This window comes from Microtus pennsylvanicus, chromosome 9 (genome assembly GCF_037038515.1).
Source record: "Microtus pennsylvanicus isolate mMicPen1 chromosome 9, mMicPen1.hap1, whole genome shotgun sequence".
NCBI classification, from domain to species: domain Eukaryota; kingdom Metazoa; phylum Chordata; class Mammalia; order Rodentia; family Cricetidae; genus Microtus; species Microtus pennsylvanicus.
The window spans coordinates 68224319-68238018 of NC_134587.1; the positions used below are offsets into that span (position 1 = coordinate 68224319).

Here is a 13700-nt window from a genome sequence, read left to right on the forward strand (position 1 = left end):
CAGCCAATACATCTCTTAGAATTCTCCCAATTCAGTTATTAATCTCAAGTTTTACTTGTGACATCATGCTATGGTGGTGGTGGACACAAAATAATCATAGATTCTGCATTAAATAGTTTCCCCCTCTTATATTCTACCCACTTTTTGAAAGGGAAATTTTTATAACTGATAGTCTGAAGGATGCATAATTCACACAATTGATTTATTTTTCCATATGTAACTCTACTTTCCTAGATGGATCAGGGGAAGAAAACAAAAAACTTCGAGGTCAATATTGCTAACACTAATTTCTTTGAGATAATCTCTCATGACTATATGTGTAAATGGCATCTTTATCAAGACATCTTTTTATGTAATGGTAAAATGTCATTAGAATACAGATCCTTCATCCTTCTGCTAATAAATTCTTTGCTCTACACACAATTGCTAGTCTCATTTATGCTAGCATGGAAGTCTGATGTGGGAGTGTCATATATCAATCTGTTGATTTCATTAGCTAAGCAATAAAGAAACTGCTAGGCCCATTGGATAGGCCCACCCTTAGGTGGGTGGAGTAAACAGAACAGAATACCGGGAGGAAGAGGAAGTGAGGTCAGACTCGACAGCTCTCTGCTGGGGAGCAGACGCTTCAGAGAGAGACGCCATGCTACCTGCTCCAGGGAAGACACACACCATGCCCTAGCTCCGACCCAGGATGGACTTAGGCTAGAATCTTCCCGGTAAGACCGGTGCTCACAGATTATTAGAGATGGGTTGATCGGGATGTGAGAATTAGCCTAGAAGAGGCTAGATAGGAATGGGCCAGAGCAGTGTTTAAATGAATACAGTGTCCGTATAATTATTTTGGGGCATAAGCTAGCCGAGCCGGCGGCTGTGGTGTTGGGGGACGCAGCCCGGCCGCCCCATATTACTACAAATGACGCCCAGACGTGTGGCTAACTGAACCCACTGAAAGCCTGAGAAAGCTTGGGAAAGAGTAAAGCATGTTTTCTTGATTGTGACAATTTCTGTGGTCTACTTTGCTTGCTAGAGGCAAGCAAGCGCCTCATCTAAGAGAGGCTTCCTGACTCAGCTTCAGCTGCAAAACCTGCAGCTCATTAAGAGGTCCTGCCACGAAACACTTAAATGGTGTTGACGAGAAGCTGAACACATGCTTTTCGGTTTTCAGCTGTAGCAGGAAAAAAGCTGCGCGTTTAAAAATGCTGGCTTTCTGGGCCATCCTGCCAGGGCAAACTCTGACTGTTTGAGGTAGGAGGGCCGGCTACCGAGAGAGGACTTGAGTGTTGTCTGTTGTAGCTCTCTGGCTGGCAGGTACCTTGAAATGCCAGTTGTGGCTATAAACATGGCTGCAGCCTGTATATCCGCCATGAGGCTGGAAAGCTAAGGAATGGACTGGATCTAGCTGGCAAAGCCACGGCTTTAGTCCTACTGAGATTGCTTGGCAAATTAAAGACTCACGTGGTCAGAAAAAGAGAGATATACAGTAAAGAGAGATTCAAAGACGGAGAAAATTTCTGAATGGTTTAAAGTGTGTTAAAAATATATGCAAGCTGAAAGTTGAAGTTCTTAAAGCAAAAAACAAAAAAGGAAGAGAGTTGTTGTGTGTACACACCTTTAATCCCAACACTTGGGAGGCAGAGGGAGATAGACCTCTGTGACTTCAAGGTGTGGTAGCACACGCCTTTAATCCCAGTGCCTAAAAGGCAGAGACAAACAGACGTCTGTGAGTTCAAGTAGTAGCAAACACCTTTAATCCCAATGCCTGGGAGGCAGAGACAGGTGGATCTCTGAGAGTTCAAAGACAGCCTGGTCTACAGGGTTATTCCAGGTCAAAGATATACGCTCAAAAAGCAAAAAGTTAACCTAGGAATGTCACAGCTTAGATTCTTAAGTGCCTAGTGATTTGAAGGCGCAAATCAAAAGTGCTCCTGGATAGTAAAAAATTGCAGATTCACAAATAGGACAGATTCAGACCACTAAATGAGTCACACTGTTGGATGAATGTACGTAGGCTTGGGAGAGAGAAGAAAAAGAATATAGAGAATAAAGTTAATGGTTTAAAAAGAAAAAAATAAAAGTAAAGTCTTTAAAGAGACAGAGTAAGATAGTTATAGATATAAATAAAAATAAGCCGCGTAAAGATGGAAAATTCACAGAGAGTCTGGATTATGTACATTGTGTTTTCTTTAAAATTTTTGACTGTGAAGGAGCTAAGTACAGAGAGACATTTCATTATATGGGCTGCCCAGTGGAACCAGAACGGATATCATGAGGGTATGATTTCAGAATTTGGATCTAAGGATATGATACTTTGGAAAAGAGATTCTTCTTTTGTTTTCACAGAGGATGAGACTCTATGGATTTCTTCTATTCCGATTTGGTATGATGAACCACGTCCTCCTGAAGGGTTGCTGTGAACATCTTCAGAAAATTGCTTTGCTCAACTGCCAACTGAGATGAAACTAGCACACAGGTTATACCATGAAAGACCTAATTAACGACGCCCCCATTCAGCAGGAAGCAGTTTGGAGAGAAAAAACTGCGCCCATGTTCCCAAATATGGTTTATAAACGTTCTTTTACATTTAAAGGGGGATATGATATAGATATAAATAATTTGTATTAGTATAGATTTTGCTTTATTGATAGAGATTTACGGTCAATTTTGTTATATGTATGAATGTTTCTGATGTAATTTTTACTTGATAACCGTTTTGTTATATGTAATTTTGCTATGTTAAGGTTAAAGCCTTCCTTTTTTTGTTTAAACAGAAAAAGGGGAAGTGATGTGGGAGTGTCATATATCAATCTGTTGATTTCATTAGCTAAGCAATAAAGAAACTGCTAGGCCCATTGGATAGGCCCACCCTTAGGTGGGTGGAGTAAACAGAACAGAATACCGGGAGGAAGAGGAAGTGAGGTCAGACTCGACAGCTCTCTGCTGGGGAGCAGACGCTTCAGAGAGAGACGCCATGCTACCTGCTCCAGGGAAGACGCACACCATGCCCTAGCTCCGACCCAGGATGGACTTAGGCTAGAATCTTCCCGGTAAGACCGGTGCTCACAGATTATTAGAGATGGGTTGATCGGGATGTGAGAATTAGCCTAGAAGAGGCTAGATAGGAATGGGCCAGAGCAGTGTTTAAATGAATACAGTGTCCGTATAATTATTTTGGGGCATAAGCTAGCCGAGCCGGCGGCTGTGGTGTTGGGGGACGCAGCCCGGCCGCCCCATATTACTACAGAAGTCCAACTGTCAATCTCCTGCACAAATCAATGGGGGAGACCCAGAATATCATGCGACCATGTTTCCTTGCTTACTATTATAAGACAGTCTACGAGGGCAACTGTAAAGACTACTATAAAGAAATGTGTGGCCTATAAACTAGCCATTCTCTGCAGCCCTAAAAGCTAATTATTACAGAGTAATTAACTATATCACTCAACACTTACCTGACTTTACTAGTGGTCATCTTGGTGACACTCCCACTGTCTTCTGATGTAGATCTATAGAATTGATAAAGTTCGTTTTAAACTGGAGAAAACTAAATCTCAAACATTAGATACAGAGATGGCTGTTGAAGGAAACAGCATGTTTCATAAACATGAAATGCCATTTCTTAGTGTGAACAGGCATTATCTCTGCGTGATTCTTCTCACTCTAAAGTAGTTCAAGTATTTACACTATTAACCCACATCTCCACACTCAGAGAGATATAGGATAGGAAGCCCTATATTTCCCTGAGTTGGATTAAAAGCAAAATCATTAGCAACGTGCAGAAAAACCAAGTTAATCAAAACATACTAGCCCATGAATAAAGTTCTGATGTTTTTGTGAATCTGCCAAGGTAAGTTTGAATTTCAGAAAGCTTCTAACAATCATAATAAACACTAAAGTATTTTGAGAATTTGTGTTATATATGTGTAATTAATCAGTATTTATATTTAATATTTTTGTTAAATTACCTTTACTTTAGATGCTGACAATGTTTATATGGATAAATTGTGTTTCTATCAACTCACAAATATTGCACAACAAATAAGCATTTCCTAAATGTTTGTGAAAGACAATATGTACATGTGTGTGCATACCTGTTCATGCATGAGTATGTGTGTGTGGTGATGCCTTCTTTAACCATGCTACAACCTTTTTAGGGTGTGGGAGGCAGGGACACAGAGTCTCTCTTGGGACTCAGAACTCATTAATTCAGCTAGACTGCCTGGACAGCGCTCCCACCCCAGTTCCTCCTGTCTGTCTCTTCTTTATTCCAATCTTATAGCATTACCAAAAATAACTACAAGTATACAGAGGTTACATCATTGATCAAGATAGAGTTTTGCATGCAAAACTTGTAATATAAAACCAAGTCTCCTGAAGCTAAGTGTCATCCAACCCCTGTCTCTGTCTGATACTAGTAAGTATTCAGCCAATTACTGTGTGAGTAAGAAACATAAATGTTTAGGATAATAAATTTAGATTTTTTTATTTTGATAATACAGTTCTTCATGATGTTAGCCTACCTATAGTTGGCAGGGTCAGTGAATACAGAGACTAGATTTGCCTCCAAGATGCCTAGCCTATGGCAGCACTCTCTTCTTCATGCTAGTGGTAAACTGAGATTTTAGTGATGGGAATGCACGCACATGGAAATGAACCCAGTTTGCAAGTTGTATCTGTGCCTCTCTTTGTATTGTCTTACCTCCAATCTTATTTTGGATAAAAGCAAATAAATCATTTTATCTTAGCCCACTTGATGTAACAATAGTAAATATTTGTGCATATTTAATATATACCTGTTGCTTTCACTCCCTTCTCCGTAGCATAGATGTTTCAGTTTACTTTGCCTTATAAGCAGAGCTATAATAATGATAATTGCAGGTAGAGATATGTAGAAGATGAGCTGAAGCCACTGGCGGGAAGTAAAACCATGAACTTGCCTCCGCATAAGGCTTTTGCCTAGAATGGAAAAGACTAGTTTTAAATTGTGTCTGAGATTTTATTAACCAAATGGAAAAGATATCATTACCAGAATTCTTCCCCAACATTGAACACCACATTCAAATATTCTATAGTATAATAGTAAAAAAAGAAAAACCATAAAATTGAATCAATGAATATATGTGTTACCTCCTTTTAAAATTATTTTTCCCTTTTGAGATTATAGCTACACCATTTTCTCTTCCCTTTCCTCCATTCAAGCCCTTCCTGTCCTCTTTGCTTTCTTTAAATTCCATGCCCTCTTCTTCATTTACTATTATATGTATATACATATACATATCTATATACAACCTATTAGTTATTTCAGTTTCAGTGCATGGTAATTTCTTAGATGACAAAATGATTATTTAATTCCTTTCTAGCTAAGCATCCCACCCTGCCCTTATAAGGGACTTTGCCATCTACATAATAGTGTGATCCAGTTTCACATATATCAAGGGTGGGAAATCCATCACTGTATCTTTGTACATCAACTGTTCCTTCTGCTATCCAAAGGTGCTTAACAATTACAGGTTTGGTAGTTGGAAAAAGGCTACTGTTCTAATGAATCCTTAGGAATATGGACCCAGAGTTAGAGAAGGGTAAGAGTAAAGATTGGAGTAATTGTCAGGGGCAGGCTACAAAGTGCCTCGGTCACCATGAAAGGACTGCTGGTTTAATTACCAAGATTATCAAGACCAACAGTTACTTTCAAGTATGAGCTCCAGTGGAAGGTGGCTTGCTAGGTTCAGACTTGCTCTAAACCCATGCCTTTCCTTTTTTTCATGGTCTCCCCTTCTGTACTTCAATCCCACTCTTCATTCGTCACTGTAGTTAAGAATGTAGCTTTGGTTTCTTAGGACACTAGCCCCTGAGGAGCTTTCCCTCTATATTAATCATAATTTAAATGCAGTTCATATCCAATTTAGGCAACATTCATATGCAACTATGGACTTAGAATCGATGCTAGAACTGGTGATGATTTGGTGGGCGAAGCTAGAACAAATGTATTTACAGCTGGGAAGACCATAAATTTTCTGAAGAAAATGATTATGGTTTAATAATGTTTGGAAACATTGATTCCTTTGAAATTCAGATTTTGAGACTCAACAGCTAATATGATGGTGTTTGGAAACTGTGACCTAAGGAGATAAATAAGGTTAAATGAGGTTGTATGTAGGCGTCCCAATAGTCAAGGGATTCAAATCAGGTTTCCTGTGCAGAAGCCAGTAAGCTCTGTTCTACAGAGAAGTAAATGCCTTTCATGCAAACGTCCAGACGGGAAGGTTTGTGAGAAATTTACAACAAAAGGCTTGGCAATTAAAATATATGAATAGATAGAGATAATAGATAATCTTAATTTGTTTTATTAACCTATATATGTAATTTGAATACATAGTTAGAGAAAAACACCATAGGGAACAATATGGAAATAAATCAAAGTCCATCATCATGTTTAGATAGGAAAGGGAAAAAAACAGGGAGTCAGCTGGCCCTTAACAATATCTACACAAGATTCCATCCAAACACCAGAGAATATACATTCTACTCTGAAGTCCATGGGAGTTTCTCCAAAGTAGACTACATTCTAGGACATAAAACAAACCTTGAAAACTTCAGAAAAATTACCAAAATGTCAAGTATTCCACCTGACAACAATGCAACAAAGCATAAAATCAGCATCAGCTGACTATCTCCTAATTACACAAACCCATGAGATTAAACAGCACATGCTGAACCATGAGCGCACGTGTCAAATAAGAAATGAAGAAAAATGCAATTTATAGAAACAAACAACAATGATGGTACGACACAACACACCTTCTGGGACCCCGGAAGAGCTGCCTGGGGTGGAATTTATAACCCTAAATTCCTAAATTTAAAACATCAGAAAGACCACAAATGAATGGGTTAATGGGGCAACTCAAGAATTTAGTAAAATAAAAGTAAACCCAAACTAAATCCAACAGATGGCAGGAAATTTAAAAAAAATCAGAGCACATTAATGAAATAGAAACAAAGAAAACAATAGAAAGAATCAAGGGGTCTAAGAGTGGCTTCTTTGACAAGATGAATAAGACTGACAGATACTTTGTCCAATTAATGAAAGAAAGGAAGGAAGAAAAAAAGAAGGAAGAAAAAAAGGACCTAAATGAACAGAATCACAAATAAGCAAGGAAATTGCAACAGACACCAAAGACTGTAAAGGGATAGTTTTAACCCTATATTCCATTAAATCAGAAACTATTGGAGAAACTGATTTCTGGATCCCATCTAAACCACCAAAAGTAAACCAAGAAGATTCAACAACCTAAACAGACCCATAACAAATGAAGAGATTGGAGTGGTAATAAAAACTTTCTAGCTTAACAAAAAAGTCCAGGCCCAGATGGATTCACAGCAGAATTCTACCAGGCTTTGGAAGAAAAGCTAAAACTCGTTCTTCTTAAATTATTTCAATCCTCCATAAGATCCAGCTGGAAGGCATTTTCTCAGTAGTCAACAGAAGAGGGCCCAGCCCATTGAAGGTGGAGATATCCCTGGGCTAGTGGTCCTGGGTTCTAGGAGAAAGCAGATTGAGGAAGCCAGGGGAAGCAAGCCAGGAAGCAGGACCTCTCCGTGGTCTCTGCATCACTTCCTGCCTCCAGGATCCTGCCCTGTTTGAGTTCCTGTCCTGACTTCCTTCACAATGGGGAACTATGATGTGGGAGTGTAAACCCAATAGAACCATTCCTCGCCATCTTGCTTTTTGGTCCTGGTGTTTTGTCGCAGCAATAGAGACCCTAACTAAGACACTGAGTAATGCAATAGAATTTGAGGTTAAGTCCCTGTTGCTAAAGACACTAGAGTCTCCAAATACAGGGCTTGGAGTAATAGAGTGGCAGCTTATCCATAAACCTCCTTCCTCAATGAGGATTGGCTCTTATGGTCACCAAAGGAGCTATACAAACGCCCAAGGGAAAAACAGCAGTCAAGAGTTCTTCCAAGCTGTAAAATCTATGAACTAAGACAATGACCAAAATCACAAAATACCCCTAAAGATACCACAGTGCACTTATGTCTAGGAAATCATCAGCTGCAGTCTAACTAAATTTAAGGCCTGCTTTGTAGAAGAAACTCACGCATGGGGCTGGAAATCTATCTGACTGTCCATGGCTGGTGAGGCTCTAGATAGAGTAGAACATACAACTACCACTTTCCCAAGCCAGTACAGTCTCTGGCGGTGTCCTTAATATTTATCTTTATGCCCAAAGATAAGTAAAGCTCTCGCTCCTCATCAGCGAAACTTCTTTTTGGAGTTTGGAGAGCATTACAGAAAGCCATAACTGGTCCCAACGAGCAATTCTGTGCTGTCTGACTCCGTCTAACAAATCTATACTATAATGGATACTATCCACTAGCTCTATGTTTTGTTCAAATGATTACATTTATTTGATTCAAAAGCAGTCAATAGCCAGGCAGTGGTAGCTCATGCCTTTAATCCTAGCAATTCATGAGGCAGAGGCAGGCGGATCTCTGTGAGTTCGAGGCCAGCCTGGTCTACAGAGTGAGTTCCAGGACAGGCTCCAAAGCTACACAGAGTAACCCTGTCTTGAAAAATTGAAAAAAAAACAATCAATACAGAAAAATATATAATTAAAAACATCTATTTCCACATATATTGTGAAATAAAAATGTGTGTATAGCTCTATTCCTGTTCTTCTCGAAAAGCTGGTCATCTTGGAACATCCGCGGAGAAGCACATCCAGATTTCCACAAGTCCTCTGTGAAGCAGCAACACAAAGGAGACCAAGGCTTCCAGGAATGCCCAGTTACGCTGAGTGAACTGGATGCCATCTCCATCTAAGAAACCCTTAGTTTCCCCAGCCCCATCCACTCTTGTGTCACCTCAAGATACTGCTCGGGCCCAGCACAGTGGAGATCTCCAATAGGAAATCCCTAACTACTACCTGTACAGTGGGAGAAAGTCAGCCAGTTTTTCAGTCAACTGGAAGAAAAGGCAGCCTAGAAGATTGAAAGACACTGATGCTGTTCCAAAGTAGGCCTTCTGGAGACAATGCAAGGCCGACAGCTGAAATCAGCTATCCAAATTATATGAGATAAATGAGTTTCACATGAAAATTGCTGACATTGGGCAAACTTTCACCTTAGTATGCAGTGTCAGTCCTAAAAGGGAAAGAATCTGAGAAACTGTACAGTCCATGTTTTTAAATTGTATGAAAAGCCCCATTTGCTACATTAGTTACTATATAATGAGGATGTGAACCTTTGCTGTATCCTCTTGCATACTCCATTTAGTCAATAAGATGTTAGGGCTGCTAACCTTCAGTATGAAACGCGTGTCCATCATCAATGCTTCCAAACTGTCCTCTCATTTCTTCACAGTGAGGAGGGTTATACCCTTCCTCACAGTGGCAATGGTGAAAATTGTTACAAAACTGAAAAAGTTCCAAAACAGCAATTGAGTGCCACAAAACACTGCATTCCAGGAAACATAGTTTAAATACAGTAGTAACTCACCAAATTTTCTCTCGTAGTTGTCCACAGGTTAAAGGGTACATCTAAGTTCCTGTCACCAAGTCAGCTATTTCTTTTTTTTTAATTTTTTTCAACTTCTCCAAAAACATACCTAAGTATCACAACTACCAATAGCATCCAATTAATTGTCACTTAATACCTGCTAGCTCCACAGGGAACCCCAGAATCTAGTAAGGCCAGCAATGATTTTCTAAAACCATTCATTTCCTCTTCCTGCCTTGTTTCTATAAGCAGAGGGCTGAATAGCTCTGTGGCGACACAAGGATGGATATCCTCCTGTCCATCCTCATGTCCATCCTCATGTCCATCCTCCTGTCCATCCTCATGTCCATCCTCCTGTCCATCCTCATGTCCATCCCCCTGTCCATCCCCCTGTCCATCCTCCTGTCCATCCTCCTGTCCATCCTCATGTCCATCCTCATGTCCATCCCCCTGTCCATCCTCCTGTCCATCCTCCTGTCCATCCCCCTGTCCATCTTCCTGTCCATCCTCCTGTCCATCCTCATGTCCATCCTCATGTCCATCCCCCTGTCCATCCCCCTGTCCATCCTCCTGTCCATCCTCATGTCCATCCCCTGTCCATCCTCCTGTCCATCCCCCTGTCCATCCTCAAGTCCATCCCCCTGTCCATCCTCCTGTCCATCCTCATGTCCATCCCCCTGTCCATCCCCCTGTCCATCCCCCTGTCCATCCTCATGTCCATCCTCATGTCCATCCCCCTGTCCATCCTCCTGTCCATCCTCCTGTCCATCCTCATGTCCATCCTCATGTCCATCCCCCTGTCCATCCCCCTGTCCATCCTCCTGTCCATCCTCATGTCCATCCCCCTGTCCATCCCCCTGTCCATCCTCCTGTCCATCCTCATGTCCATCCTCCTGACCATCCCCCTGTCCATCCTCATGTCCATCCTCATGTCCATCCTCATGTCCATCCTCCTGTCCAACCTCATGTCCATCCTCATGTCCATCCCCCTGTCCATCCTCATGTCCATCCTCATGTCCATCCCCCTGTCCATCCCCCTGTCCATCCTCCTGTCCATCCTCATGTCCATCCCCTGTCCATCCCCCTGTCCATCCCCCTGTCCATCCTCCTGTCCATCCTCATGTCCATCCTCATGTCCATCCCCCTGTCCATCCCCCTGTCCATCCTCCTGTCCATCCTCATGTCCATCCCCCTGTCCATCCTCATGTCCATCCTCATGTCCATCCCCCTGTCCATCCTCCTGTCCATCCTCATGTCCATCCTCCTGACCATCCCCCTGTCCATCCTCATGTCCATCCTCATGTCCATCCTCATGTCCATCCCCCTGTCCATCCTCCTGTCCATCCTCATGTCCATCCTCCTGACCATCCCCCTGTCCATCCTCATGTCCATCCTCATGTCCATCCTCATGTCCATCCCCCTGTCCATCCCCCTGTCCATCCTCCTGTCCATCCTCATGTCCCTCCTCATGTCCATGCCCCTGTCCATCCCCCTGTCCATCCTCCTGTCCATCCTCCTGTCCATCCTCCTGTCCATCCCCCTGTCCATCCCCCTGTCCATCCCCCTGTCCATCCCCCTGTCCATCCTCCTGTCCATCCTCATGTCCCTCCTCATGTCCATCCCCCTGTCCATCCCCCTGTCCATCCTCCTGTCCATCCTCATGTCCATCCTCATGTCCATCCCCCTGTCCATCCTCATGTCCATCCCCCTGTCCATCCTCATGTCCATCCTCATGTCCATCCCCCTGTCCATCCCCCTGTCCATCCTCCTGTCCATCCTCATGTCCATCCTCATGTCCATCCCCCTGGCCATCCCCCTGTCCATCCCCCTGTCCATCCCCCTGTCCATCCTCATGTCCATCCTCATGTCGATCCTCATGTCCATCCTCATGTCCATCCTCATGTCCATCCCCCTGTCCATCCCCCTGTCCATCCCCCTGTCCATCCCCCTGTCCATCCCCCTGTCCATCCCCCTGTCCATTCCCTGTCCATCCTCATGTCCATCCCCCTGTCCATCCCCTGTCCATCCCCCTGTCCATCCCCCTGTCCATCCCCCTGTCCATCCTCCTGTCAATCCTCCTGTCCATCCTCCTGTCCATCCCGCTGTCCATCCCCCTGTCCATCCCCCTGTCCATCCCCCTGTCCATCCTCATGTCCATCCCCCTGTCCATTCCCGTGTCCATCCCCCTGTCCATCCCCCTGTCCATCCTCATGTCCATCCCCCTGCCCATCCCCCTGTCCATCCCCCTGTCCATCCTCATGTCCATCCTCATGTCCATCCCCCTGTCCATCCTCATGTCCATCCCGCTGTCCATCCCCCTGTCCATCCTCCTGTCCATCCTCATGTCCATCCTCCTGTCCATCCCCCTGTCCATCCTCATGTCCATCCCCCTGTCCATCCTCATGTCCATCCCCCTGTCCATCCCCCTGTCCATCCCCCTGTCCATCCCCCTGTCCATCCCCCTGTCCATCCCCCTGTCCATCCTCATGTCCATCCCCCTGCCCATCCCCCTGTCCATCCCCCTGTCCATCCTCCTGTCCATCCTCATGTCCATCCTCATGTCCATCCCCCTGTCCATCCTCCTGTCCATACTCATGTCCATCCTCATGTCCATCCCGCTGTCCATCCTCCTGTCCATCCTCCTGTCCATCCTCATGTCCATCCTCCTGTCCATCCCCCTGTCCATCCTCATGTCCATCCCCCTGTCCATCCTCATGTCCATCCCGCTGTCCATCCCCCTGTCCATCCTCCTGTCCATCCTCATGTCCATCCTCCTGTCCATCCCCCTGTCCATCCCCCTGTCCATCCCCCGTCCATCCCCCTGTCCATCCTCATGTCCATCCTCATGTCCATCCTCATGTCCATCCTCATGTCCATCCCCCTGTCCATCCCCCTGTCCATCCCCCTGTCCATTCCCCTGTCCATCCCCCTGTCCATCCCCCTGTCCATCCCCCTGTCCATTCCCTGTCCATCCTCATGTCCATCCCCCTGTCCATCCCCCTGTCCATCCCCCTGTCCATCTCCCTGATCATCCCCCTGTCCATCCCCCTGTCAATCCTCCTGTCCATCCTCCTGTCCATCCCCCTGTCCATCCTCATGTCCATCCCCCTGTCCTTTCCCCTGTCCATCCCCCTGTCCATCCCCCTGTCCATCCCCATGTCCATCCCCCTGTCCTTCCCCATGTCCATCCCCCTGTCCATCCTCATGTCCATACCCATGTCCATCCCCCTGTCCATCCTCATGTCCATCCCCCTGTCCATTCCCCTGTCCATCCCCCTGTCCATGCCCCTGTCCATCCTCATGTCCATCCCCCTGTCCATCCCCCTGTCCATCCCCCTGTCCATCCTCATGTCCATCCCCCTGTCCATCCTCATGTCCATCCCGCTGTCCATCCTCCTGTCCATCCCCCTGTCCATCCTCATGTCCATCCCCCTGTCCATCCCCCTGTCCATCCCCCTGTCCATCCTCCTGTCCATCCTCATGTCCATCCCGCTGTCCATCCCCCTGTCCATCCTCCTGTCCATCCTCATGTCCATCCTCCTGTCCATCCCCCTGTCCATCCCCCTGTCCATCCCCCTGTCCATCCCCCTGTCCATCCCCCTGTCCATCCCCCTGTCCATCCCCCTGTCCATCCTCATGTCCATCCCCCTGTCCATTCCCCTGTCCATCCTCCTGTCCATCCTCATGTCCCTCCTCATGTCCATCCCCCTGTCCATCCCCCTGTCCATCCTCCTGTCCATCCTCATGTCCATCCTCATGTCCATCCCCCTGTCCATCCTCCTGTCCATCCCCCTGTCCATCCTCCTGTCCATCCTCATGTCCATCCTCATGTCCATCCTCATGTTCATCCTCATGTCCATCCCCCTGTCCATCCCCCTGTCCATCCCCCTGTCCATCCTCCTGTCCATCCTCATGTCCATCCCCCTGTCCATCCCCCTGTCCATCCCCCTGTCCATCCCCCTGTCCATCCTCCTGTCCATCCTCATGTCCATCCTCCTGTCCATCCCCCTGTCCATCCCCCTGTCCATCCCCCTGTCCATCCTCATGTCCATCCCCCTGTCCATTCCCCTGTCCTTCCCCCTGTCCATCCCCCTGTCCATCCCCATGTCCATCCCCCTGTCCATCCTCATGTCCATCCCCATGTCCATCCCCCTGTCCATCCTCATATCCATCCCCCTGTCCATTCCCCTGTCCATCCCCCT

The 13700-nt window shown here is 45.3% G+C and overlaps 1 protein-coding gene across 1 annotated transcript in view; it reads right to left on the minus strand.

Annotated features, from left to right (window-relative positions):
* Window positions 1-13700, minus strand: part of LOC142857022 (disintegrin and metalloproteinase domain-containing protein 5-like) — a 75586-nt gene that overhangs the window by 18762 nt on the left and 43124 nt on the right. The window contains exons 18-20 of the mRNA XM_075984640.1: window positions 9302-9416; window positions 4794-4956; window positions 3453-3506 (exon numbers count right to left, since the gene is read on the minus strand). Of these exons, the coding sequence (XP_075840755.1) occupies window positions 3453-3506; window positions 4794-4956; window positions 9302-9416 (332 nt within the window). The remainder of the gene's footprint in view (window positions 1-3452; window positions 3507-4793; window positions 4957-9301; window positions 9417-13700) is intronic.